This window comes from Callorhinus ursinus, unplaced genomic scaffold (genome assembly GCF_003265705.2).
Source record: "Callorhinus ursinus isolate GAN/ISIS: 27379988/994484 unplaced genomic scaffold, GSC_fseal_2.0 scaffold103, whole genome shotgun sequence".
NCBI classification, from domain to species: domain Eukaryota; kingdom Metazoa; phylum Chordata; class Mammalia; order Carnivora; family Otariidae; genus Callorhinus; species Callorhinus ursinus.
The window spans coordinates 1,050,600-1,078,389 of record NW_027397165.1 but is presented as its reverse complement, the minus strand read 5'-3'; the positions used below and the strand labels follow the sequence as shown (position 1 = coordinate 1,078,389).

The following is a 27,790-nucleotide window of genomic DNA, read 5'->3' as shown; positions in this document are numbered from 1 at the left end:
TCCCCCCACCCCCCTCCCCTCCAGAACCCTCAGTTTGTTTTTCAGAGTCCATCGTCTCTCATGGTTCGTCTCCCCCTCCGACTTACTCCCCTTCATTCTTCCCCTCCTGCTATCTTCTTTTTTTTTTCTTAACATATATTGCATTATTTGTTTCAGAAGTACAGATCTGTGATTCAACAGTCTTGCACAATTCACAGTGCTCACCATAGCACATACCCTCCTCAATGTCTATCACCCAGCCACCCCATCCCTCCCACCCCCCACCACTCCAGCAACCCTCAGTTTGTTTCCTGAGATTAAGAATTCCTCATATCAGTGAGGTCATATGATACATTATCACTATTTTAAGAGAAGAGGAAACAGATGACAAAACTGAACCCAACTTGTGAGTCAGTGTGAGATCTGTTGGTGGAAGAGATTAGGTATTGGCCCAAAAGGTCCTAGATTATGTAACAGAGTGAGGTCCAGAGTTGAAAGTGTTTAAATTGGGGGATAAGACAATATAAAACCCATTTAAAATGTGCACCACTAGATAAAAGAATGAGATGGCAGAACTGTCTGTGCCTAAAGAGTTTAGAAGGAGCTGAAGTAATAGTAGTAGTTGGGGAAAATAGAGTGGGGTCTTACAACAGAAGCTCAACACAGAAATAAAGATGTACAGCATAGGTAATGGTCCAAATAGGAGCAGGACCTTGTGATAGATGAATTGGAAAGGACTAGTTTACATGTGTGTTACAAATGAGGAAATAGCCTCAGGAATTAAACAAGTATTTGTAAGGTTTCTCCATTCCAGCTCAGAGGTTCTACCCTGACTGCATATTAAAATCACCTGGGGAGCTACGTAATCTATGTAAAGCACAACAATGTGAATGTACTTAACACTATTGAATTGTACACTTAAAAATGGTTTAAGATGGTTAAATTTTGTTGTATGTATTTTGCCACAATTTAAGATAAAAAATGTGTCTGTGTTCCACTCCTACAACCAGTATTGTTACATCCACATATTACTGTAATTAGGGTTGAGAACCACTGTCATTGTTTACTAATCAAATGACATCCCTGCCTGCTATTAGCCAGTTGCTGGTTCAAGAAAAACAAGAAATATGGCAGCCTCATTAGACCTTCTAATGAACTATTTCCTATAACCATATGAGCTTATAGCCTCTCAAAGAGGCCCCAAGGTTCTGGGCAATAGAGAAAGCTAAGTGGGCCCCTTGCAGAAACTGAACAGCTAGTTGCTACTTAAGTGGAAGATATCAGAAGACTGAGTCCAATGTGAACTCTCCAGGCAAACTCTTTATGCTTCTCTCCACCCTTCATGATAAGAATGAACATTAATTAGGTGGGTACTGTGCCAGTTATTATGCTAAGCACTCTACATCATTTAATCTCCACAAGCTTCTGAGGTAAGTATCATTACCATCTCCCTTCTAAGCTCCTCAACTGCTGAAAACTGCATTCTCTCTCCCAGTGTCCAGCTTTATTCCTGGCATGTAGTAGGTACCAAATCTGTTGAATGAATTAATGAGTCACTATTTCACAGATACAGCAAGGGAGCAAGAGGCTAAGTAACTTGTTAAAGTTAGATAGCTAATAAGGAGTTGAACTAGTATTGGAACTCAGATCTTGGCTCCAAAGCATGCCCCTTAACTACTATTCTGTGACATCTATCCCCTTCTGCTTTCAGGGCTTTGGCCCATGTTATCTCTACCCTCTCTGGCCTAAAGTTTCTCCTGTATTAGGTATGTTAAGACTCTTGTGTACAAGTAATAGAAATCCAATTTGAACAAGCTTAAACAAAAAGAGGGATTTATTATAAAGATGTTGTTGTCTCACAAAACCCAGGGATAATGCAGATGGGCCTTAGGAACAAATAAATCAGGTGCTTGAATGCAGCCAGGATTTTTCATCTCTCCAGCTCAATCCCAAATTCTCTGTGAAGGTACATAAAGGATGGCTCCTGCTGCAACCATGAGGATAAGGTAGAGAAGGTGGTAGAAAAGGGGTGCTGGGAGGACAAAACAACAGATGTTTACCTATACTCCTCCTCTTAACCGCCCATAAACACATGCCATTTTCCCCATAGCTACAATTCCAAAAATGCCCATACCTAACAGAATCCACGGATAAATCCAAGTCACATGCAACTTCTGCATCCAGAAGCAATGGCATGGCATAGATATGCCCCTTCCTCATCTACTTCAGTGACAACCTAAATGTGGCTCCTCTTGATCCTGCAACCTTTAGTAAACTTAACTGCCACCAATAGATCTAACATGAGAAATACAGAAATAGATTAACCACGATCAAAATTCCCTTTTAGGAAAGGAGAGGAGCACACCATTATCAGCCACCAGGTCCAAGTATGCACCATTTCCACCTGGATAGGAATAAAGGAAATAGAAAAACTTATGCGAGTCAATTTACTAATGCACCCTCTCACTTAACCAGTCTGGGCTTGGACCTAGGGCATGTTCTGGAAGAGCAGTGATTCTCAAACTTGAGAGTGCATTACAGTCACCTGGAGGTGAGAGACCTGCAAAAACTTTTCTCAACACAAACATTCCCTTCAAACATCTGTGCCAAGAGACTTGACCAAACTTTAGTATGGCTTCTGGAAGCCTAAGGCTAGTCCCTGAGATGACCCATTTCCCATCTGGAAAGCTCAGGGCCGTCAAAAAGAACTTAGAGTTTGCTCTAGCCAACACTTAAAGATAGGCCCCTGACCTCCCTTTTTTAAAGCATTTACTAAAAAGGGCTTACAATTGTGAGTTCTTCCCCTGTCCCCTTGAGATGTATATGTATCTCTTACAACTCAGAAAGATACTTTTTAAAGACCTGAGAGCCATTCCTTTGAAATGTAATCATCAGAAAGGCTAGGGCCTCTATCTCAAAGTCTCTGTAGGATAGCACCCTAACTTCCAGAAGTGCCAGCTAGCAGACCTAGCTAGCCTAATTGCTTTTGCACTCTTACCCACTTTTGGTAATTTTTCACTTCTCTGTCTCTCCTTGAGGCCCTGCCCCCTCCTTCTCTGTCCTCTCTCATCCTCACTTTACAACGCCCAGTCACCTCTGCACAAGTGGGAACAGAGCCCAGCTTTTTCCCCTGCTGGCAGTAGTTACTGAATAAAATCCGTTTTCACTGCTCTTTTTTTTAAATTTCAAGTTTTTATTTAAATTCTACTTAACATATATGTTAAAACTGGTTTCAGGAGTAGAATTTAGTGATTCATCTTATATATAACACTCAGTGTTCAGCACAAGTGCCCTCATTAATGCCCATCACCCAGTTTTCACTGCTTTAATGTCGAGTTTGTTTATTTTGACATTACTTAAAACACAGATTGCTGGCCCCACTCACAGAGTTTCTGATTCTGGAGGCCTGAGGTAAGGCCTGAGAATTTCTAACAGTTTGTAGGTGAAGCTGATGTGCTGGTCCAGGGACCATACTTTGAAAATCACTGTTCTAACTCATGGTCCCTACTCACTAGATATGATCTTCTAGTGATACAACTTCCTCAAAACCTCATCTGACTGCCTGTGGATTTCATTTGAGGGGACTCAGAATGCTAATAACAAATCCAAGAACCTTGTCAAATTATGCTCTTTGAATCTTAAGATCTACTAAAGGGAATAACCTGGCTCATCCTGTTGCAGCTTCTATCTCTTAGCACTCTAACGTTTTGGCTTTTTCCCCCTGGCATTCTGCTCAAGGTCTGCAGTTCAGAGCTTGGGTAGATAATAATAGGCTGAGTTCAAGGCTATGAGGCCTCTCTCTCTGTCTCTCTCTTTAAAGATTTTATTTATGAGAGTGAGGGAGAGGGAGAGGGAGAAACAGATTCCGCACTGAGTGCCAAGCCCAACGCGGGGCTTGATCCCATGACCCGAAATCACAACCTGAACCAAAATGAAGTCTAGCGTTTAACTGACTGAGCAACCCAGGCGCCCCATCTCTCTTTTCTGATCTGCTTTGGGTATGTTACACCTACCCTCTCTTCCTTGCATTCCAGCTGAATGCATTTACAGAGGGAGGCATCATCATATTTGGGGGCTTGGAGAATAACGAATTTATGGAGGCTTATACAGATAACCTCACTCCAATTACCTAGATGCCAATTTCCTAATCAGTGAAATGTTTGACATGACAGAGTTCTGCTCTAAATCAGCAAAGCCCATGAATATCGGACACTCAGCAATTGCAGATCTCTTGATACAGGCAGAGGGGCTGCTCTGTTTTGAGTGCCAAGAGCAATAAGCAACTGCTTAACTGCTAAGTAACACAGAATGCCAACTTGCTGTTAACTGATGTGGGAGATCTCCAATCTCTGCCAGTTCCATATTTTAGGGTCTGTAAATTGCCACACTCTATTTCTCATATCAGTTCTTGAAGGGTTTTTTTGTTTTGTTTTGTTTTGTTTTTTGGTCCTAAGTAGTTTCTAACCCAATTCTGTCTGAAAAGTAGTAATAGGATATGGGATTGCCTCACAGAAACCAGAGACCAAGAATGCTTCAGGAATGATAAAGACCCTGGAACTTAAACACAAAGAAGACCATCTCTCATCTCTGTGCTGAGAATCTGCATTTTTCTTCTCTTTCTGTAGAGCAGTATATTTTACTTCTGTCCCTCTGGTGGTAAAATTGCTGACAGCTTCCAAGTTTTATGCTTAGAGAAAAACTGATCTCTCTGGTCCAATTCCAACTTTATAGGAAATGAGATTCTGACTGACCCAGCTTGGATTTGTCTACCTTTGACCCATTCAGCTATGGTTATAAGAACATGACAGTTTTTGCTGTAACTGTCAATGGGAGGAGGGTCAATTCTCAGAAAAGGAGGGCTGAGAGACAATCCAATAGGTGTTCACTGTACTAGAAAACCTCTGTTCTTTCCATCTTTCATCCCTTCAAGCCACTGCTCATTTTCAAAGAGTTACCTATGTGCACTGCTTCACCATCTATTTATTCCTTGCCAATCTAGCTTGTTTTAGCTGCACTATTCTTTTATGATAAATTCCTTTTTGGAGCTTGAAGCATTTTCAGCTTTTGCATCCTACTAGACTGTTCTCAAACTTCATTCATCTTAACTACTCTTGGGTTCTGCACTTTTGCATTCTAACTCTGCCTGCCATTAACTCCCATCTTTCATTATTTTCCAAGTCAGATCTGGCTACTACTCGCTATTACAAAACAGATCTTGTTTTCTGCCCTCCTCCTGCTAAGAGTGGGCCTTAAAAGGCAGTCAGAAGACTGGTGCTACATCAGAATCAACTTAGAAGCGTGCTGAAAATCGAGTTTTCCAAAAGATTATGATTCTGTACGTCTGAAATTGTAGCCCTTGCAGTTATTCTGCAAGAGCTCCCTGACAGATTCACAGAGGTTTGGAAACATAGGTCCTAACTACAGGACACTGTATTGGTGCTTATTTCCCTGACCAAAGACATTCTGGAAAAAAAGTGATAATTTCACTTTGTCTCTGCATTCCGTTGGGCAGATAATGTCAATTTCACCACTCATAAATTGAGGCCAAGAACTCTTCGAAGAATTACGGTGTTAAAAGTTAAGTGGATTACTACAGAAAAGTTGGTTAGCACTTTTACGTTTCATATGTGTCCCATCTCATTCATTAAAAGCTGCACATATTATTTCTTCCCCCCCCCGGAAAGGAAAACGCTCCCTCCTCGGGAATTTTAGCGTTGTTTAGCTGAACTCAAGCCACTCTACTTCCTTTCCCATGATGCATCACTTCTCCCCCCAACTCCTTTTCCTGGGAAAGGCGGTAAATAGCCTGAAGCAACTCGGCGGATGCAGGGAATTGGCGTGCAAATCCTAAACACGTTTCACGCCCCGCCACCTCGGATCCTGTGACCGCAAGAGCAGAAAGGGGTGGTAATCTTTTTCCTCGACTGCATCCTCAGGCTATAAAGAAGACTACAACTCCCAGGATGCCCCTCCGCCCTGCCCCGCTCCCCCTCCCCCAGTTAGAAAGCGTGTACCATAGAGAAGACGAGGCAACATGGCTCCCGGAGGTGGAAGGAAGAGGCTTCACCCCTTTTGAAGCGTTGAAGAGCGGCCGGAGGGGGGGGGGGAAGAGAAGTCACTAGAGCCTGTCATCGCTTTTATCCTCCCAGCCTCTCCTGAGTCCGGTCGGCCTCACCCCTTCTCCCCACCCAAATCCAATCTGTGGTCTCCTCCCCACCCCGCCCTCATCCCCTCGCTCGCTCACCCCTCCCCTCGGGAATCCTTTTCCCGCCCCCTCGCCCCCCGCGGAGTGCGCACGCGCCCGCCCCCAGCTTCGCGCCCAGATCGCCGCCTAACCGCTCGCGCAGCCGCCGTCTCGTCTGCCCACCGACGAAGCATGGGCGTCCAGGGCTTCCAAGAGTTCCTGGAGAAGCGCTGTCCCGGGGCCGTGGTGCCCGTGGACCTCCTCAAACTCGCGCGCACGGTCTCGCGCCAGCAGCAACAGCACCAGCATCGTCAGCTGCCGCCTACGGCAGCGCTAGCGCCCGGGGCTCCACGCGCCGCCAGGGGCTCCGCGCCTCTGCAACCGCCGCTCCCGCCCGCTGCCTTGGGTGCCTACTCCGGGGGCGCGGGGCCGACTCGGCACCATCACCCCGCTCACCACTTCCACCACCACGGCCAGGCGCACCCTGGGCTGCACCCGCCGCCGCCGCCGCCGCCGCCGCCCCCCCCTCCGCTGCCCGGGGCCCGGGTGCTTGTGGACGCGGGCTCCGCGCTTCCGCGGCTTTATGGTGGCTACCAGACGGATTGGGTGTGTGGCGGCCAATGGAACGCCATGCTGGGCTACTTGTCAGCGCTATGCCAGGCTTGTGCCTATCCCGGCGGCGACGGCCTGGAGCTGGTGGTCATGTTCCCCGGGGGCCTGGGAAAGGACCGGCTGGCCGAATGGGGCCGTCGGTGCCAGGCCGAGCGGCAGACAGCGCAACTGATCGTGGGACACGTGGGCAACAAGGGCACCCCTCCTCCACGGGCCTGGTTCCTGCCACCGGCCTGCCTGAGCCACTGCGTGAGGCTAGCACTCATCCGCTTCCGGGTCAAGGTGAGGGAGGGGCCGGATCTTAAATAATATGCCCCACACCTATTCCCTCCCAGCTAAACACCTAACCACCCACCCACTAACCTGTCCCCCATCTACTCACTCACCGCCTAATCAGCTAATCCACTTGCCTAACTATCCTTTATCATTTTATCCATTTACCCACCCTTTCATACCACCCCCTACCGATTCGCTCTCCAACACAACCATATCTCTACCCATGTCATCCCAATAACTCCCTTTTTACCTTCACTTATCCAGTGGCCTATCTCTGGGTTTTAGCCGAATTTCTTTTGTGGCCCCGTCTTTCTCCTGCTGTCTTCTGCCTCAAGCTGAAATGCCTTTTTCCAAATTTTTCTAGTTGGCATCTCTCTTCTGTATGTCTCTCTCCAACCTGGCCGCAAATCAATTAAACATGTTAATCGAATACCTTTCTTCTACAACTTCCTGCCCCCCCATTTTGACCCTGTGCGCTTTTTTTTTTACCCATCTGTCCATTCAGCCTTTTTCATTTCAACATGCTTCTATCTCCTCCTGCCTTAGCCTAAACAAATAAAAAAAAAAAAACACTGATTCAGTCACTGTTCAACAAGTATTAGACCATTGAGAGTGAGGGGCTTAAGGGACATGTGAGACATGGTTTCCTGCCCTTGGAAAATCAAATATATAAACATGAAAGATTTATTTAATGGTATAAGTGTGTATGTGATTATGCTTTATGGTACAGACTGTAAGTACAGTATCTGTGTGTTGGGGGTATATCTGTGGGCTAAAAGGGTCAGGGCAGGCTTCCTTGAAGAAGTTGGATCTCTAGTTCTTCAGGGATGGGTTGGATTTGAATGGGTTCTGGGTTTGGGAGGGCTGCTTTTAAATGGGAGAAAGAATCAGTAGAAGCAAAAAGGAATAGCAAGCATGTGAGGCCCCATGGGCAGTTAAGTCCAATCTCTGCATGTAGTTGGTCACTGCATATGGGGCCTGGAGAACAGCTTGGCAGCATCCCCAGTTCTTGGCACTGCTCCTATTGCTCTGTTGCTTTCCCATACTCTTAGGTTTCAAGTTCTTACGTGTGGGGAATAGCAAGGCTTGAGAAGTAAAGGAGGTGGGCAGAAAGAAGAAAAAGTAGTACAGGGTTGGGTAGGACAAAACCTCAAAACCATTTTCCAACCAAGGCTCTTGGGTATGTGGTCACAATTGGAAAACAGGACAGGGAATTGTGAGAATCATAAAGAAATGGTCCTGGGTGGAGTAATGTAGAGGAAAAAAAAATCATTTGAGAGACTGAAAGACCTGCATCAAGAAGCTTGCAGTGGTCATAGAGTTTGTGGCTACAGTCCATTCATGCTAGAACTTGTGCACATCATCAAATTTGTGCCTGGGCTGGATAGATTATAGCTGTTTTTAATAACAATATCTAGTAAAGAGCTATATCAAACATACAAAGTAGCAAAAACTAATATGACATTTCATTTGTTTGCCTTCCTGACTGAACATCTTTCAGTAGATTCTTCATTCATGATGATTCTTTGCCTTTTGTTTTCATTGCTAGCACCCAAGCTTTAAGGACTTTTTACCTCAGTGTCATTATTAACCTGGTTGCTGGTGACAGTGACTAACTGATGGAATGCTTAGTATGTGCCAGGTGCTAATCTCTGTGCTTTAACAACAAAATTATTTCATTTGATCCTCACAATAACCTGTGAAGCAGTATTATCCCTGTTTTCCAAATGAGGAAACTGAGGCACAGGAGGTTTAGAAAGTTGCCCAAAGTCACCCAGCAATAAATGGCAGAGCTGAGATTCTGGGATTCATGCCCAGGCAGTCTGACTCCAGAGCTCATGATCTTAACAATGGTGCTCTAAGGTGAATCTTTCCAAAGTTCCAGTGTGATTAAATCCTTCCCATACTCACCTAAAATCTTCTCTGGTTCCTGGGTAAAGACAGGTCAGAGTCATTTATTTATATTCATTTATTGCTTGCTGTAGTCTAGGTACTATGCCTATTGTCGAGGATTCAGAGGTAAAAAAGGGTATTCTCTGTACTTATAGAGGTCAGTTTAGTAAAAGACAAAACCAAGTTGCAGATACTGTGAGCTAATCGCAATCGATGAAAACTATGGCCCCTACAGGGGGCATGGTTAATTCTGAATGAGGGTTTGAAAGTTGGGGGAGGCTTCACAGATTTGTGCTGAGCCTTGAAAGAGGGCTGGGAAGGATATAGTTCAGGTAGTGGACAAGGGTGTGGAGACCTAAAATGGCCAGCCATGAGATCTGAATGGATTTTGACTGTAGGTTGGCAGGAGAATTAAACACTGAGTGTGGATTTGTGGTTTCCAGACTTTTTTTGTTCATGCACCCCATCGATCAAAAGTTTTGAGAAGCAGCCTTACTATGGCCTACCAAGATTCTCTATCACACATAGTCTCATTTTTAAAATCCCAGTAGAGTGAAAATGGTAGAATCTCAGTAGTAGGTATTTGCGTGCTCACTGCAAAATTTCAACTTTGCCATATGTTTGAAGTTTTTTGTAATATGATATTGGGGGAAAAATTCCCAACAGTCCTCTTCAGTCCTGAGAACTACCATTTGGGGAATATATAAATCTTATTCCCTATGCTAGATTGTAAACAAATTCTTTGACCTTTTCATATTCTCCATAATGTCTTGTATATTTTGGGTTTAGGATATGTTTTTTTTTTCAGCTGAATGAATAGGTCAGTAATTCTAAGAGAGTGGATTGTAGGGTTAAAAAGTGTGTAGTGTGGCTCTTAATATAGTGGATTTAGGACCGGCTCCAAAATCACATATGTAAAGTATCTGTAGTTGTTATCAGTGAATGAAGTTCTCTTTCCTGGTTCTGGTTGGTGATTTTTGTTGTTGGAGTGATGGAGAGCTTCCTGTTTTATAGTACAGACTTAAAAGGTATTGGTTAATAACTGATCATGGTTTGCCTTTATAGAGGAATCTTCCACTGTCTTGAAGATAGCAGTTTTTCACTTGGATGATCTGCATGGTTACCATTTCTTTCAACTGAACTGCTAAGTGCTTCAGAACAAAACCCACTACTTTATTTCTCCTCCCCTTGGTTTTGTTCTTCAGCCTAGGCCACAAAATTGGTCTTTATTCCTAATATCATTTTCATTTGTAATTGAGAAAATAAAGGTGGAGGGATTAAATAAAAGATAAATTGTTGGGTTGTCCGTTTAGCTTTAGACAACATAAGACTTCCCATAAAAAGATTCAGTGTATATTATTGGCATGAACTTTGTCTTTTGGTTTCACTGGTATGTTCTGCAAACCTTTGTAAGTGGTAGTCATTAATGGCAGGAAAATTAAGTAAACTGACCAGTTGCTAGCCTGATCTCTTCCTAAGGGTCTCAAAAGTAGAGCAGCCAAAAGCAGTTTTAGATTGTAGTTTGGGAGATGACATGGGGTGGTTGTGGGGATGAATGCTTTGTTTTAATGGTTACTGTATATTAGAAAAAAAAAGAACACATCAAACCCACCACTTCACAGTTATAATTATTTAGAATGGGACCAATTAAAGAAAAATGAGTTGATTTAAAGAAAAGTGTTAAGTTGCAATACTTGGATGTGGCAGAAATCATGTTGGTGGTACATGAACGATCAAAGTTTTGAAAAGTCTGACCAAGAGCTGATGTCATTTTATGCTTCCACAATGGCTGTTATGCTTCTGTGTTATTTATTTACCCTCAGTCATAGACACATCCTGAAAAGTCAGTGACACTTTTTTTTTTAAAGATTTTATTTATTCACTTGAGACACAGATACGGAGAGGGAGAGAGAGAGCATAAGCAGGGAGAGAGGCAGAGGGAGAGGGAGAAGCAGGCTCCCCGCTGAGCCAGGAGCCTGATGTGGGGCTCAATCCCAGGACCCAGGGATCATGACCTGAGCCGAAGGCAGACACTTAACCATCTGAGCCACCCAGGCGTCCCAGTCAGTGACACTTCTAGGCGCTCTAATGGTAGGAAAAGTGATTATAATAATAATTACTAGTACTTCTTGAGCACCAAGTTGTACATAAAGTGCTTTTTAATATCTCATTTATTCCTCACAAACTTGCAAGAATGCACAGTATTCTTCCCATTTAACGGTTGAATAACTGAGGTACAAAGAGGTGAAGTGATTTTTCTTTGGTCTGTACACTGTTAAGTGCTGGATAAAAATTCTTGTTCTGGGTCTGTGTTGCTTAAAGCCCCTTTCCACAATTCCACCACACTATTTCCTTCTTTTTGTATATTCTTGTGTAAGATTGTGCACTTTTATTGGCCAGATAATATGCATAAATACATGAAGAAAAACAATAAGAAGTCAACTTGTTGAGCACTTAGTTTGTGCCAGCATTGCTAAATGTGCAATATTACCAATATAAAGCACATGTGTACGCTAAGTGCCAAGTGAATGAGTCATAGCAGTCTTTCTTTTTTGAATTTTCAGTCTCTCCCTCTCTGGTTTCTTGCACTTACAGCATAAACAACTAACCTTTAAACAACAAAAACTTTGCCTTTACTTTGCTATTCCCTTAAGCCATTATCCTTAGCCCATTCTTCCCTTTTAACCATTATTCATGGACAAAGAAGACTGTATTAATTCCCATTCCCTAGCTTATTGCCACTTAATAGCTGATGGCACCATTCTCAGGCTGCCACATCCATTTCCACTCTTATCCGTTTTTGGTCCTCTTTTAGATAATTGACACTATTGAGCCATCCTTTCCTTGAATTGCCTTCCTTCAGTTTCATAATGCTGCTCACTTCTGGTTCTCTTTATAAGTGTCTAGTTCTTTCTCCTTTCCTAAGTTACTCCTGCTCCTTTGCCTGCTTCCTTAAGCCTTGGTGCTTTTAAGGCTTCTGTCCTAGTCCTATTCTATGTTCATTTCCTGAGCAATCTTATCCATTATTATGGCTTTAAATACTAACTATATTCTGATGATTCCTATAGCTCTTTCTCTACCCCCAAGCTGTCTCATGAGCTTTTGATATACCTTTTCAGCTTTACTGCTCAATGTGTTATATGTCACTTAACCTTAAAAATATTCAAGATGGAGCTTATTATTTTCCTCTAGAACTTGTTCTATTCCCAGTATTCTCTTTTTGTTTGAACATTGTCTTTTTTCTATTTCCAGCCAGAGATGATGGAGTCTTTCATTCTTTACTCTCCTGTCACTTCCCATATCTACTTGGTTACCTGGTCCTGTCACTTCTACCTCAGAAATGTCTCCTGAGTCCAGCCAGTTCCACCCCATTGCCTTATTCCAAGCTGCCATCATTTCTTATCTGAACCATGAAAATAGCTTAACTTTTTCCTTTACCGTTTTCTGGACTGTAGTCCCTCTTAAACATTGCTGTCAGGGATACCATCCTAAAGACCAAAGCTGACTTCGTTGTGTGCCCAAAGATACCCACTGGCTGCTTCTTGCCTACCCTCCTGAGTCCAGACTTCTCAGCATGGCAGACAGGACCTTTTACAGTCTGATTCCAAATTCTCTCCAGCCTTACTTGGTACTTAGCTCTGCCCACACCTGTTCCAACCGTTGGAATGTCTGAACCATCCTGAACTTTTTAGTTTTCCTAGGCTTACAGTGTGCTCACCTAGTGCTTTGCCTATTTTACTCTCACCCTTGCATAGCAAATTCCTGCATATTGCTCAAAAGTTATCACTATGAATCTTTCCCAGTCAACATGAATAATGTGCTGCCCAAATGCTCTTTAATTACCGCTCATTTTTTTCTCTTTCACAGTATTTTCATATCACATTTAGTTCTCTTTTTTTCCATGCAGTACATTACATCCCCAGAACTTACTTACATTATAACCTGAAGTTTGTATATAATTCTCTTTTAATTGAATTCCAAGAGGGCAGGGATTTGCTCCCAGGGCTTGACACATTGTATACAATAATGGTTGTTGGGTGAGAGAGATTGGTTGATTGATTGACTGACCATAGAGAGCTTTAAAGGTCAGATGAGGAAGAATTTAAAATCAGTGTCTTATAATGTTATATATTAATTCCATGTAAATCAACTTAAATTCCAAATGGAATTGCAAAACTCTGTTAAGTAAGTTTGATAGCTGCTTAGCAATATATTTATAGAATAAATTCCCTCTTGGTGGTAGTAATAATAGCTACCACATGGGCTGGGTACCTTACATAGATTCATTATGCCATTTAATCCTCATAACCACCCCTCAGGATATGTATTAATCTCCATTTTTTATGGCTAAAATAAAAACAGACTCAGCATAGCTACTGGCCTGAGGTTGCACTGCTAGAACATGGTTGAGCCAAGATACAAACCTAAATATATTTGACACCAGAATCCTTCCCATCTTTTAACATATTGTAAAACAGTATAGTTGCATTTTATTTATTTTTATTTTTTTGCATTTTAAGTTAAACTTTTTCCAGAACATGTTTCTTACATTTAGTTTGGAGTAGCATAATGGCTAAGAGCACAGAACTTGGAACCAGATTGCCTGGGTTTAAATTCTTGTTCTTATGTAAACTTAGGAAGGTTAGCCTCTCTGTGCCTCAGTTTCTTCATCTGGAAGAGGAGGGTGGTAATAATACCTGCATCACACACTTTGTTGTGAGTCTTAATGATTTAACATAAGTGCTTATAACATTACATGGCACATAGTAAATGCTATATAAATGCCAGCAACTATTACTTTGAACAAAGTATCTTGTATATGCCAAGTTGGTTGAACATGGATCATTTTACCCTCATGCTTTAAGATTAACATGACATGACATGCAGGGTCCTTCATGATCTGCCTGCCATTCTCTGGCCTCATTTGACCCCATTTGTCTTATCAGGACAGTGAATGGTTTTCAGTTCAAGTAACATTTTTAGAGCATCTACTTTGTGCCAGACCCTATATGCTAAGTACTATGAACAATGGAATTCATTCAGCAAATATTTATTGGGCTCCTACTGTATGCCAGGCACAGTTCAAGATTGTGAAGATAAAGTAGTGAACAAAATGGATTTGTGATCTTACGAACTTTACCTTCTACTGGAAAGGACAGACAATAAACAAGATAAAAAGAATGCATAGTGTTTTAGGTGGTATAGTAAGTGCTATGGAGGAAAATGAAGCAGGGAAATGAGATAAGGGAGTGTGGATGTCAGGGGGATACTCTCTCTCCCTCTCTCCAGGACCTTGTTGTCTGGTAGGGGAGACAAGTACGAAAATACAGCATGAGCCCTGAGGATCATTTCTCTGACCCTTGTCATAGGCCCAGGGACATGGTCAATGGAAGTGGCAGAACCAAGATATGCATACCAGACACCAAAACCCTTGCCCTTTTACCTATACCATGAAGGAAATTACAAAGGTCATGGCAAGGATGGAAGACTGGTGGCCCATAGGCGCACGCATTTTTTTAAAGGAACTTCATTGATTTTTATTGACCAGTAGTGTTTGTCAGAATCTGAAATCAAATAGCAGGTTTGGACTGAATATTAAGGCATCATCTAGTTGAATGATTTTTCACTAACCTCTATTATTTAACTTGCATTATATGAATACACTTCTTTTTTAAAAAATATGAATTTGTTGCCAGTATTTTAAAAAATTGTGAAATGTTACAAAAAAGCCTGACTTTCCAACCACTTGTGAAATATCAGATCCTTTGGCAACATTGATTGCATCCTTTTGCTTAGCCACACGGTCTTCATTTATTGGAATCTCTGCCGTTCCATGGTGTCTCCCTGACACAGTGACCAAGTGCCTCTTGCCATTTGTGATTGTGATCTTCTAACAATGGCTCCCAATGATCCCCACCTCCTGGTATTCACACTCTTGTGTTATCTCCCCCCACCCTTGTGTGTGTGCTGGACCTAGTGACTTGTTTCTTTTTATTTTTTTAATGATTTTATTTATTTGAGACAGAGACAGGGCATGAGTGGGGTGGGGGGAGGGGCAGAGGGAGAAGGGGAAACCGACTCCCGGCTGAGCAGGGAGCCTGATGTGGGGCTCAATCCCAGGACCCTGGGATCATGATCTGAGTCGAAGGCAGACGGTTCACCAACTAAGCCACCCACACGCCCCCCTAGTGACTTGTTTCTCATGAACAGACTACAACAAAGTGATCAGATGTCACTTTCAAGATTAGGTTATAAAAAACTGTGACTTCCATCTTGTTTGCACTCTCTTTTTCTCTCTCTGGCTCTTCTTGCTTGATCACTCTGATGAAGCAAGCTGCCATGTTGTGAGCTGCCCTATGGAGAGGCCCACATGACAAGAAACTGAGGGCAGCCTCCAACTAACAGCCAGTGAGGAACTGAGGCCCTCAGTCCAACAACCTGCAAGGAACTGAATCCTGCCAACAGCCAAGTGAGTGAGCTTGGAAGCGGATCCTTCCCCAGTTGAGCCTTGAGATGACTGCAGCCCCGGCTAATACCCAGATTGCAGCCTGAGCCAGAGGACCCAGTTAAGCTATGCCCACCCATAGATACTATGAGATAATAAATGTTTTTTTAAGCCACTAAGTTTTTGGGGTAATTTGTTACATAGAAATAGATAATGAAAACACCATTCATTGTACTTTTTTATAGTAGTTTTGATAAGCATGAAATATTTCTTATAACCACATCTGTGAAAAGTGACAAAAAATTATACAAGAAGGTCACATATTTAAAAATCATATTTTTTTTTTAATTCAGTGACAAGGGATTGTTGTGCTCTAGTGAAAAGAGCAAATGAGTTGAAGTCCAAAGACTTGGATTCAGGTCACTAGTTGGATCTTGGGTAATTTATTATTTAATTTTGAAGACCTTCATTTATAAAATGGATAAGGAAGTAATACCATGTTTCCCAGGACGATCAAAAGAACTACTGGATATAACTTATGTGAAACATACTTGACATATATGTTACTTCGTATTAATTTCAGTCCCTCCTGTGTTTCCATAGTACTCTTTACATATTTCCATTGGCTTGTACCATAATATATTGTGACTGTTATATGCAGGTGACTTGATGGAAGGGACCATATTTTATTCATCTTTGCATCTCCTTATACAGTATTTGGACACATACCAAGTGTGCAAAAAACATTGGTTGACAGAATGAACGGTTGTTTTGTTAGATAACTAATGAGATTTTTAAAACACTAAAATATGCTTCAAATTCTTAACCAAGGTATCTTTCAACTTTGGGAAACTTCCTTTTGCCAATTTGCACATAGGCAGGCATGTCTATAAAGAGGACAATTTCTACAGATAAATCTTCATATAAGGCCACTGTGTAAGGCTTAAATTTGGTCTATTGAAAAATTCTTAACACAGCGAAAGCATCTGAACCAGAACTATAAGAGTAGACTAGTCCATCTTCTGGGCACTCTTAAATCACAAAGAATACACTCAAGTCTACATACATTTTTACCATAAGGGAAGAAGCTATCATGGGGCTTGAGACATTGTCTTCTCTCTCTCTCTCAAATCAAAAAGCTGGCAGTATTAACTGAAGAAGGTCACATATTCCTCTATATCTAAATAAATTATATGTTGAAATACTGCAGTTTAAGACACCATTTTAAAATAAACCATTGTAAGAAATATGACCAGTATAAAAATGAGGAGTGCTGAAACAAAAAGAATTTTTAAGAGGGCTTGGAATTTCAATAGGCTGTGTTTTGGAATACAGACAGAACAAGTGATACTGCTATGAAATGCATTTATATAGTAAATGAAGAATTTGCCAGGGCTTGAAAGTCTTTTGTAGGTGGTGGTTTAAGAAAAGAGTGTCTGTTGAGTACAGCAGAAATTACATCATAAGCATTTGTAAAGATAGGAAATACTGTTGCTCAGGATGTTAAAGATTGGTAGCTGAACACTTTTGGGACAAATTGGGTCAAGAAGCTATTTGGGAAGTTTTAGATTGCAGCTGGTTATAAGAGATCTAAACACTACCCAAATAGCTATACACTTAACTATGTGCCTAGCCAGTAGTTCTCAAAGTATGGTCCCTGACCAACAGTACAGTTTCAGGTCACGTGGAAACTTGTTAGAAATGCAGATTCTTAGGCCCTAGTCCAGACCTACTGGATCAAAAACTGGATATGGGGCTTGTCAATCTGTTTTAACAAACCCTCTGATTCTGATACACCCTAAAGCTTGAGAACAACTGCACGTAGATATAATTCATGTGATAAGAATTTTGGTGGAATCTAACTCTTTTGGACTTGGAGCCTGTGACAGGTACATTCAGAAATACCTGGATTTTGTGTGTTGAGGAAACTCTTGAAATTTTTAGTATAGCTTGCTCAAAATTATGACTACAGATAGTGCTTCTGGAGTAGTGTTACTCTTGGGCTCAGAATGCTTCAATTTGAAGCAGAAATACTTTATTAGGACTTAAAGCTTTTCATTGTGTCACTGCTTAGGGATTCAGTTTTTGTGCAGAAATGTTCCAAATGAAGCATGTCAGGATCTAGTGGTTAACATTGTGGTTTACACCAAACACAGTTGAATACTTTGATTTATTAGAGGCACGTTATAGAAATCTGACCTATTACATATAGATTGATTGGCTTAGTTGAGGCATGGTACCAAAGATACTGAAAAAAGAAAAAGACTTATTTGGCATCCAAAGGGCATTCAGTGCATTAGCAAAGATTGAAATAAAATATTTGACCTGTTTAGTTGACATTGCAACTCATCTAGGCACTCTGAATAAAAGCGGTTTTATTCAAAAATAGCTTCACAAATGCATGGTTGTATTTGCTCATTCCTAGCAAAATTATGCCTTTGGGAAAATCATTTGGCAGATGATAAACTGGCTGACTTTACTGTGCTGAAATTGGTTTCCAAGAAATGAAAGTCATGGCCTGAACTACATCCCCCAAATTGCGGAATTTTCTGTTGCATTCCAGGAAAGGCTCTCTGGTATTATATTTTATGAAAAGGGACTAATATTGTTGAGTTAGCCTTTCTTGATTAATGTTTATGGCGTGAAAGAAGAGCTACAATGGAGATACTGAATTACTGTGTGATGGTACTGAAAATGAAGCATGATATCATTGGAATACCAGAATTCTACAAATATCTTGGGAGTTGTTACCCTAAATATAAAAAGAGCACTGTGCAAAATGTCTGTTAAGAAATGCCTACATTTCTAAACAGCTGTTTTCCATTATGAAATAGGACAAAATTAATCATTTCCAATGAAAGGACCAAAGGCTAAATTCTTTACTGCACATCCTAACACAAAAATATAAGACCTAACATTGACCTCTTGGCACATAAGAAAGGCATCAGACCTCCTGTTCCAAGTTAAAGGAGAATAAATCACACACACAAATGTAATGATGAACTTTTTCTATTTTTGTATCAGTCTTTCTGATTTTTCAATCCTGAAAATTTGCTTTGGGCCAAACAGGTGCATATCCTGGTATCTACTTGTCTCAATGATTTCTAAGGACCTACAGAGAATAGTACACACCATAGGCTTCATCTCTGCAAAATAAACAGACCTTAATGTATTTCATAACCACTTTTTCAGATCCTGTATGCAAGGTATTTTATATAAGTAATTTCTAAGTCTTTTTTAATTTAAATTCAATTAGCCAACTTATAGTACATCATTAGTTTCAGATGTAGTGTTCAGTAATTTATCAGTAGTAATTTCTAAGTCTTAAAATCAGGAATTTGCAAAATCTCAACTTTATAGATGAAGAAGCTAAGTGACTTGCCCATGACTTACCCATCACTGGAATTTAAGCATAGGTCCACTAGATACTGAAATTCCTGCTGTATCTTTTGATGATAGAAGTTATTCCCAAAGTAGAGTCTCCAGCCCCCAAATGAACCACACCAGATTTTTAAAAATCTAATAGTAATTAATAGCCTAATAGTAATTAAGGTTACTAAAATTGAGTATTTGCAAATTAAAATTAGCACCTTAATAGCCTTTACTAAACACTGGATCAGTATTCTGTCTCCAACTTGATGGAGATATTTAATAGCAAAGACTCTACAATGCATGTGTACGTAGATGAGATTCCTACAGTCAGGAGAGAAGGCCACTTTGTTGATGTTGCCTTGAATTGACTTTGGGTTTTTTTTTTTTTTTTGCTGCTATTCTTACTTTTGAGTTCTATATTCTTTAGCTTCATGACTATCAGTTTGATCTCTTAATAGTTGTTGGGCTACACAGTGTGTAGTGATGAAAATTTGTTTCAGTAATAGTTTTGGTCTGCATTTTTTTCGGTTGTTAGACTCCAATGCACAAAGGCCTTGCAGCTAAAATATAAACTGTCTATATTTCTATTGCTAAAGCAGACTTAAACATAATCCACCCCTCCCCTTGACTTTTCTTATAAAGTGAAATGAGACATTAAACTTTTCTCAGAGAGTTGTTTTCCCTTGAGTTTTATAAATAAGTGTTGCTTCCTCTAGAAAGCATTGCCCCATTGACTGGTTAGGTGCCTTTCCTCTAGGTTTCCATGGCACCCTATGGTTATAACTTCTTCTTTTTTTTTTTTTTAAAGATTTTATTTATTTGAGAGAGAGAATGAGATAGAGAGCATGAGAGGGGAGAGGGTCAGAGGGAGAAGCAGACTCCCCACTGAGCAGGGAGCCCGATGCGGGACTCGATCCCTGGACTCCGGGATCATGACCTGAGCCGAAGGCAGTCGCTTAACCAACTGAGCCACCCAGGCGCCCTATGGTTATAACTTCTTAACATGTATATTGAGCGTCTTACTCTGCTGTCTGCATCCTGGCATTTAGAAGGCCCTCAATTCATATTTGTTGTACTGAACAGCAATTAAAAGCTATAGGCAGTTGTTCAGAATCTCAACTCTTACTTTTTTTAAAGTTCAAATGTGCTTCTTTTCTAAGTAGTTGTTTGGGTATGTTGTTTAAGCTCACCTAAATCATTTTAGTCTCCTGAAAAATTGCAAGGTTAACATATAACTGAATCAGTTTGAGCCAGGGACTGGAAGTCATTCTGCTTACAGGTGGCAGCAGTCATCACACATGGAAACGGAGCCAGGGTACTCAGCTGTTCTGAGGGGTATTGTGGCTGGAAGACTTCTTCCTTGCCCTGGTCAGGATTTAATTGCCTTCAGTTAACTCTAGATGATATTTTGCTAAAAAATAAATTGCCATGCTGTGTGATCTGAGTAGACATCACTCTTTCTTAAACTTGCCTCATTATGACAGTCACCTGGGGTTCTTGAAAGTGACCCAAGTGTCCATTGTTGGATGAATGAATAAAGAAAATGTGGTATATACGTACGGTAGAATACTCTTCAGCCTTAAAAAAGGAAATCCTGCCATTTGGGACAAGAGGGATGAACCTGGAGGACGTTATACTAAGTAAAATAAGCCAGACACAGAAGGACAAATACTCCAGGATACCGCTTGTATGAGGAATCTAAAATTGTCTCTCATAGAAGCAGAGAGTAGAATGGTGGTGGCCAGGAACTGTCGGGAGGGAGTATTGGGGAAGTATTAGTCAAAGGGTACAAATTTTGGTTATACAAGACAAATGAGTCCTAGATGTCTGCACAGCATAGTGCCCATGATTAACAATACTGTATTAGGTACTTAGAACTTTGCTAAGACAGTAGATCTTATTTTAAGTGCTTTTATCACAAAAAATAAGAGGGCAGGAGGAAACTTTTGGAGGTTATGGATATGTTTATGGCATAGACTGTGGTGATGATTCTTATCTCTAAACTCAAATTGTATACATTAATTATGTACAGCTTTTTGTATGTCAATCATACCTCAATAAAATGGTTTAAAAAATATATTCCCAGCCTAGCCCTAGATCTACTTAATCATACTCCTCAGAGGAGAGGCTTGGAATAAGTATTACCTTTGGCGAATGGGGGTAAAAGGACTACAGGCATACCTCATTTTATTGCCCTTTGCTTTATTGCATTTCACAGATACTGCATTTTTTACAAACTGGGGATTTCTGACAATCCTGCATCAAGTCTGTTGGCGCCATTTTTCCAACAGCATTTGCTCACTTCCTGTTTCTGTGTCACATTTTGGTAATTCTCACAATATTTCAGGCTTTATCATTAATATATTTGCTATAGTGATCTATAATCAGAGAGATCTTTGATGTTACTATAGTCATTGTTTTGGGGCATCACAAACCTCACCAATATAAGACGGCAAGCTTAATAAATGTGTGTGTCCTGACTATTCCACTGACCACCCATTCAGCTTCCCTATTCCCTGAGACATAAGAATACTAAAATTAAGCCAATTAATAACCCTACAATGGCCTCAGGTATTCAAGTGAAAGGAAGAGGCACTGCGTCTCACTTTGAATCAGAGGCGATAAATGATTGAGCTTAGTGAGGAAGACAGATTGAAAGCTGAGATAGGCCGAAAGCTAGGCCTCTTGTGCCCACAAGGTAGCCACTTTGTGAATGCAAAGGAGAAGTTCTTGAAGGAAATTAAAAATGCTACTCTACTGAACACATGAATGATAAGTAAAACAGCCTTATTGCTGATATGGAGAAAGTCTGAGTGATCTGGATCAAGCCAGCTCCAACATTCCCTTAAGCCAAAGCCTAATTCAGAGCAAGGCCCTAACTCTCCTTAATTCTAGGAAGCTACAGAAGAAAAGTTTGAAGCTAGCAGAGGTTGGTTCATAACATTTAAGGAAAGAATCCATCCCCAGGACATAAAAGGGCATGGTAAAGCAGCAAGTGCTGGTGTAGAAGCTGTGGCAAGTCATCCAGAAGATCTAGGTAAGGTAATTCATGAAGGAGGCTACATTAGACAGGTTTTCAATGTAGGTTAAATAGCCTTCTATTGGAAAAAGATGCCATCTAGGACTTTCATAGCTAGAGAGGAGAAGTCAATGCCTGGCTTCAAATATACAAAGGACATGCTAACTTGTTAGGGACCAATGCAGCTGGTAACTTTAAGGTGAAGCCAGTGCTCATTTACCATTCTGAAAATCCTAGGGCCCTTAAGAATTATGCTAAATATACTCTGCCTGTGCTCTATAAATGGAAACACAAAGCCTGGATGACACCACATCTGTTTACAACATGGTTCACTGAGTATTTTGAGACCTACTGCTCAGAAAAAGAATCCTTTCAAAATATGACTGCTCATTGACAGTGCACCTGGTTATCCAAGAGCTCTGATGGAGATATACATAAGATTAATGTTGTTTTCATGCTTTCTAACACAGCACCCATTCTGCAGCCCATGAATCAAGGAGTAATTTCAAGTCTTGTTATTTAAGAAATTTTGTAAGGCTATAGCAGCCATAGATAGTGATTCCTCTGATGGATCTGGGCGGAGTAAACTGAAAATCTGGAAAGACTTGACTATTCTAGATGCCATTAAGAACATTCATGATTTGGGGTGCCTGGGTGGCTCATTTGGTTAAGCAACTGCCTTCGGCTCAGGTCATGATCCCAGAGTCTTGGGATCGAGTCCCACATCGGGCTCCCTGCTCAGCAGGGAATCTGCTTCTCCCTCTGACCCTCTTCCCTCTCGTGCTCTCTGTCTCTCATTCTCTCTTTCTCAAATAAATAAATAAGATATTTTAAAAAATAAATAAAAAAAAGAACATTCATGATTCATGGGAAGAAGTCAACATATCAACATTATCGAGAGTTCAGAAGAAGTCGATCCCAACCCTCATGGATGATTTTGAGGTGTTCAGGATCAACAGAGGAAGTACTTGCGGACATGGTAGAAATAGCAAGAGAACTGGAATTGGAGGTGGAACCTGAAGGTGTGGCTGAATTGCCATGATCTCATGATAAAATTAAGGGTGAGGAGTTCCCTTTTATGGATGAGCAAAGAAAGTGGTTTCTTTTCTTTTTTTTTAAAGATTTTATTTATTTGACAGAGAGATAGCGAGAGCAGAAACACAAGCAGGGGGAGTGGGAGAGGGAGAAGCAGGCTTCCTGCCGCGCAGGGAGCCCGATGTGGAACTCAATCCCAGGACCCTGGGATCATGACCTGAGCTGAAGGCAGAGGCTTAACGACTGAGCCACCCAGGTGCCCAAGAAAGTGGTTTCTTGAGATGGAATGTGCTCCTGGTGAAGATGCTGTGAAGAATGTTGCAATGACAAACAAACAGTTTAGAATATGACATAAACTTAGTTGATAAGCAGTGGCAGGATTTGAGGGACTGACTCCACTTTTGAAAGATTTTACTGTGGGTAAAATGCTATCAAATGGCACCAGGTGCTACAGAGAAATCATTCGTGAAAGGGGTTAATCGATGGGGCAAACTTTATTACTGTCTTAAGAAATTGCCACAGCCACCCCAGCCTTCAGCATCCACCACCCTGATCAGCCAGCAGCCATCAACATCGAGGCAAAACCCTTCACCACCAAAACGATTATGACTTGTAGCTCAGATGATTGTTAGTATTTTTTAACAATAAAGTATTTTTAAACTAAGGTATGTACTTTTAGACATAATGCTATTGCATACTTAATAGACTACAGTATAGTGTAAACATAACTTTTATATGCACTGGGAAACAAAAATTCATTTGACTTGCCTTATTGAGATACTTGCTTTATTGCAGTGTTCTGGAACTGAACCCACAATATCTCTGAGGCATGCCTGTATTACTTCTCACCATACACCTTTCTGTATTCTTTGATTTCTTTTTTACCTGGAGTATGTTCTTTTATTCAGTTGTAATTTATCTTTTGAATTAAGTATTGCAGTTCATGTTATAAAAATTCAAAAGGTACAAAAGAATATATGATAAAATCTCCCTTCCACCCCATCCCTAGTCACTAGATTCTTTTCTCCTGAGTTGACCAGTATTATCAATTAGTTGTGTATTATTCCAAAGTTATTATGCCTATGAGAGCAAATACTTATAAATACTTGCTACACACACACCAAAAATATACCTTTCAAAAAATGGTAGCATACTATACATAATTTGTACTTTGCTTTTTTATTTACTATATCATGCTGATTTTTCCATGTGAGTACATAAGAGTTTTGTCCTTATTTTTTATGGTTCCACCCTATTCCATTGTATGTATATGTTGTAATTTAACTAGTCTCTTATTGATGGGCAGTTAATTAGATTTTTTCCAGTTTTCAGCTGTTACAATAATGCTATAATGAATACTTGTACAGTTGCAATGCTCTTGCTTATACCTAAGTACTTGCATTGTTCCAAGTACTTTACATATCTAAAAGATAAATCCATAGAAGCAAAATTACCGGGTCAAAAGGTATGTGCATTTTTAATTACGACAGATCTTGCCAAGTTTTTCTCCATGGAGATTGTACCATTTACATACCTACCTTCAATATTTGTGTGTGCCTGTTTCCCTTACCAGTATATTTGGTAATGTTATGGTTGAAATAACCATCTTTCAGTATTGTTTTAATTTTCGCTTCTTATCACAAGTGAGTTTGATCATCTTATATGCTTATAATCATTTTGTTTTCCCCTTTTTTGTGAACTGTTTTCTTGTGTTGTTAGGTTTTTTTTTCTTTTCTGTTAGAGAAATTAGCCCTCTATACGATGAGTTACAACTTTTTTTGCAGTTTGTCCTTTGTCCTTTGCATTTACTTACATTGGCTTTTCCCAAACAAATGTTTTATTTTTAGTCAAGAGGATTGATCTTCCTCTTTGCTGTTACTGGATTTTCTCTTATACATAAACTTTCCCCACTCTGAAATTATATTTAAAAAATCCCCATGGAATCTTCTGTTATTTTTATGGTTATCCTAATTAAAATGTGAGGAATGGATCTATCTTATTCTCAAATAAATGTCCAGTTATCCCAACATAATCTGTAGAATAATCCATATTACCTTTGTAATTTAAAAAGTGAGTTATGGTTTTTGCAACAAATAAATGGCATTTAATAAAGGCAAGGGCAACTGTTATAAATTAAGATACTTAGAAGCCATATCAACCAAATGCAGCATGTGGACCCTATTTGGATCCTGATTTGAACAAACCAACTGTCAAAAGACATTTTTAAGGTAATCTTGGAAAACAGAGTAGGGACAGGATATTAAGATACTAAGAAACTTGTTAACTTCAGTGAAATGATAGTTTTGTTTGTTATTTTTAAACTCTTCATCTGTTACAGATAAAGAATGAAGTATTATAGGTGATTTGATATCTGGAATTTGCTTGAAAGTATGCCAGAAATGACCAATAATCATATGAAAAGATGTTCAACATCACTAATTATCAGAGAAATGCAAATGAAAACAATGAGATATCACCTCATACTCATTAGGATGGCTACTATAAAAAAAGGAAGCACAGAAAAGAAGTGTTGGTGAGGTCGTGGAGAAGTTAGAACCTTGTGCATTGTTGGTGGGAATATAAAATGGAGTAACCTCTTTGGAAAACAATATGGAAGTTCTTTTTAAAAATTAAAAATGAAACTACTGTGTGATTGAGCAATTCCACTTCTGAGTATTTACCCAAAAGAACTGAAAACAGGATTTTAAAGAGATATTTTTACATCTGTGTTTATAGCAGTGCTAGTCATAATAGTCAAGAAGTGGAAGCAACCCATAAGTCCATTGATTAATAGAGGAAGAAATTGTGGTATGTACATAGAATGGAATATTAATTCAGCCTTAAAAAGGAAGGAAATCCTGTCACATACTACAATGTGAGTGAACTGCAAGGACATTATGTTAAGCGAAATAAGTCGGTCATAAAAAGACAAATACTGTATGATTCCACTTATATGAGGTATCTAAAGTAGTCAAATTCATAGAAAGTGGAATGGTGGTTGTCAGGAGCTGGGGGAGAGGTGAAAACAGAGAGTTGTTTAATGGGTATAGAGTTTCAGATTTCTAAGATTAAAAAGTTCTGGAGATGTGTTTCACAACAAGGTGATTAAACCTAACACTACTGAACTGTACACTTAAAAATGGTTAAGATGGTAAATTTTATGTGGTTTTCTAGTCATGATTTTAAAAGTGCATTTAAAAACGCCAGAACAAAAGGGATGCATAGTAGATGAAACAAGAATGACTTAACATTGATAATGGTTGAAACAGGATAATGGTATCATAGGGGTTCGTTACGGTATTTCCTTTACCTTTATGTATTTAAAATTTTCCATAATAAGTTTTACAAGTGAGATTTAGAGAGCATAGGCTTTGTAGACAGAGCTGAATTTGAATTCTAGTTCCGGTTTTTAATATATATAATTTACACAATACCGTAAAATTTACCATTTTTAAAAAAAGATTTATTTAGAGAGAGCACATACACGTGAGTAGTGGGAGGGGCAGAGGGAGAGAAAGAATCCTTAAGCAGACTCCCCACTGAGTGCTCTATCCCAGGACCCTGAGGTCATGACCTGAGCTGAAATCAAGAGTCGGCCACTCAACCAACTGAGCCACTCAGGCACCCCAAAATTTCCCATTTTTAAGTGTATAATTAACTTGTATTCACAGAGTTGTGCAACTATGATCACTGTCTAATTCCAAAACATTTTTAAAACCCCAAAAGGAAATTCAGTACCTTCTAGCAGTCATTTTTCATTTCCCTTTTCCCCCAGTCCCTGAAAACCACTAATCTATTTTTCCCTCTCAGTGGATTTTCCTATTCTGGAAAATTCATTTAAAAGGAATCATGTAATATGTGGCCTTTTTGTCTGGCTTCTTGTACTCTATAGTGTTTTTAAGTTCATTTATGTTGACGCATGAATCAGTACTTCATTCCTTTTTATAGCTAAATAATATTCCCTTGTATGGTTATACCACAGTTTAACCTTTTTTTCTGTTGATGGATATTTGGAATGCTCTATGGCCCTAAGCATGGCACCTTGCTTCTCTGAGCCTCAGTTTCCTCATCTGTAAGATGGGACTTATAACACCTGCAGTGATGAAGAGAGGGAAAGTACCATACCTAGCACTATGCCTGGTACAGATGGATGCTCAATGAGTGACTTGTATGAGAGGTATGCTGGAACAAACTATCACCAGGGGACAGCATAAAACTATACTCCTACTCTGACCCAATTGGAGTTCATCATAACTCTAGGTGTAAATATGTTGCAGTACAAAGTAAGGATTTTTGGTTCCTTTGCTTGGAAACAAACATACACATATTTGCTGTGTGCTTATCAGTCTCCCTTCCCCTGTGGATTTAATGTGTGACATGACTATCTGCTGTGGCTAGTCTCTTTCCATAGCCTAGCAGAAGCTTAATGCATTGAAACTCCTGTCAGACTCCAGAAAACTACAATTATTTTGTAATTTAAATGAAAAAAAAATAGGTCAGTTGAGTTCCACAAAAATATTTAGGTCCATGGGTTCTAGAGCCAAAATCCAGGCTTTGTTCCTTCCGGCCATGTGACCTTAGGAATAGCAATGTAAAAATGGGGATGATAATAATAATAGTACGGCCTTATATGATTGAATATTAAATGAGTTAATGAATGCAGAGTTCTTGGAGCTTAGCACAGAGTATGTATTCAGTATCTGTTAACCATTATTACTCATATTATTATACCCCAGGTTTTATGTTGGAGCCAGGAATAGATAAATTAAGTCTCTGCAGTCAAGGAAGTTAGCGTGGTATAACCACTATGCAGATTATATCAGTATGCTCTAAGTGCAGGGATAGAGACATGCACAGGAAGGTCACTTAAGCGTCTGCCTCTGTTACATGAAAAATAGTGCTCTCCAGGAAGAAGCCTGGTATAGTGGAAATAAGTGCATTCTGGAGTCAGAACAGCCTGGGTTTGAATCCTGTG

At 40.1% G+C, this 27,790-nt stretch overlaps 1 protein-coding gene and 1 long non-coding RNA gene across 6 annotated transcripts in view; one reads left to right on the top strand and one right to left on the bottom strand.

The window, feature by feature from the left end:
- Window positions 1-1,351: 1,351 nt before the first annotated feature.
- On the bottom strand, window positions 1,352-6,153 carry LOC141371812 (uncharacterized). 2 transcript variants are annotated; one of them, XR_012377056.1, is made up of 3 exons: window positions 5,994-6,153; window positions 2,114-2,383; window positions 1,352-2,011 (listed from the first exon to the last, which is right to left on the bottom strand). It is a non-coding gene; the product is annotated as an uncharacterized lncRNA (long non-coding RNA). The 2 variants fall into 2 exon arrangements; XR_012377055.1 differs by having other exon boundaries at window positions 2,114-2,274; window positions 5,994-6,143.
- A 73-nt stretch (window positions 6,154-6,226) lies between these two features.
- The window catches only part of FAM120C (family with sequence similarity 120 member C), a 104,227-nt gene continuing 82,663 nt past the window's right edge, over window positions 6,227-27,790 (top strand). For 3 of the 4 annotated variants that reach the window (XM_073889234.1, XM_073889233.1, XM_025852036.2), the window contains exon 1: window positions 6,227-7,057. In XM_073889234.1, coding sequence (XP_073745335.1) covers window positions 6,356-7,057 — 702 coding nt within the window. In that variant the 5' untranslated portion in view covers window positions 6,227-6,355. Of the gene's footprint in view, window positions 7,058-15,274; window positions 15,510-27,790 lie in introns of all 4 variants that reach the window. The other variant, XR_012377054.1, reaches the window with a different exon arrangement.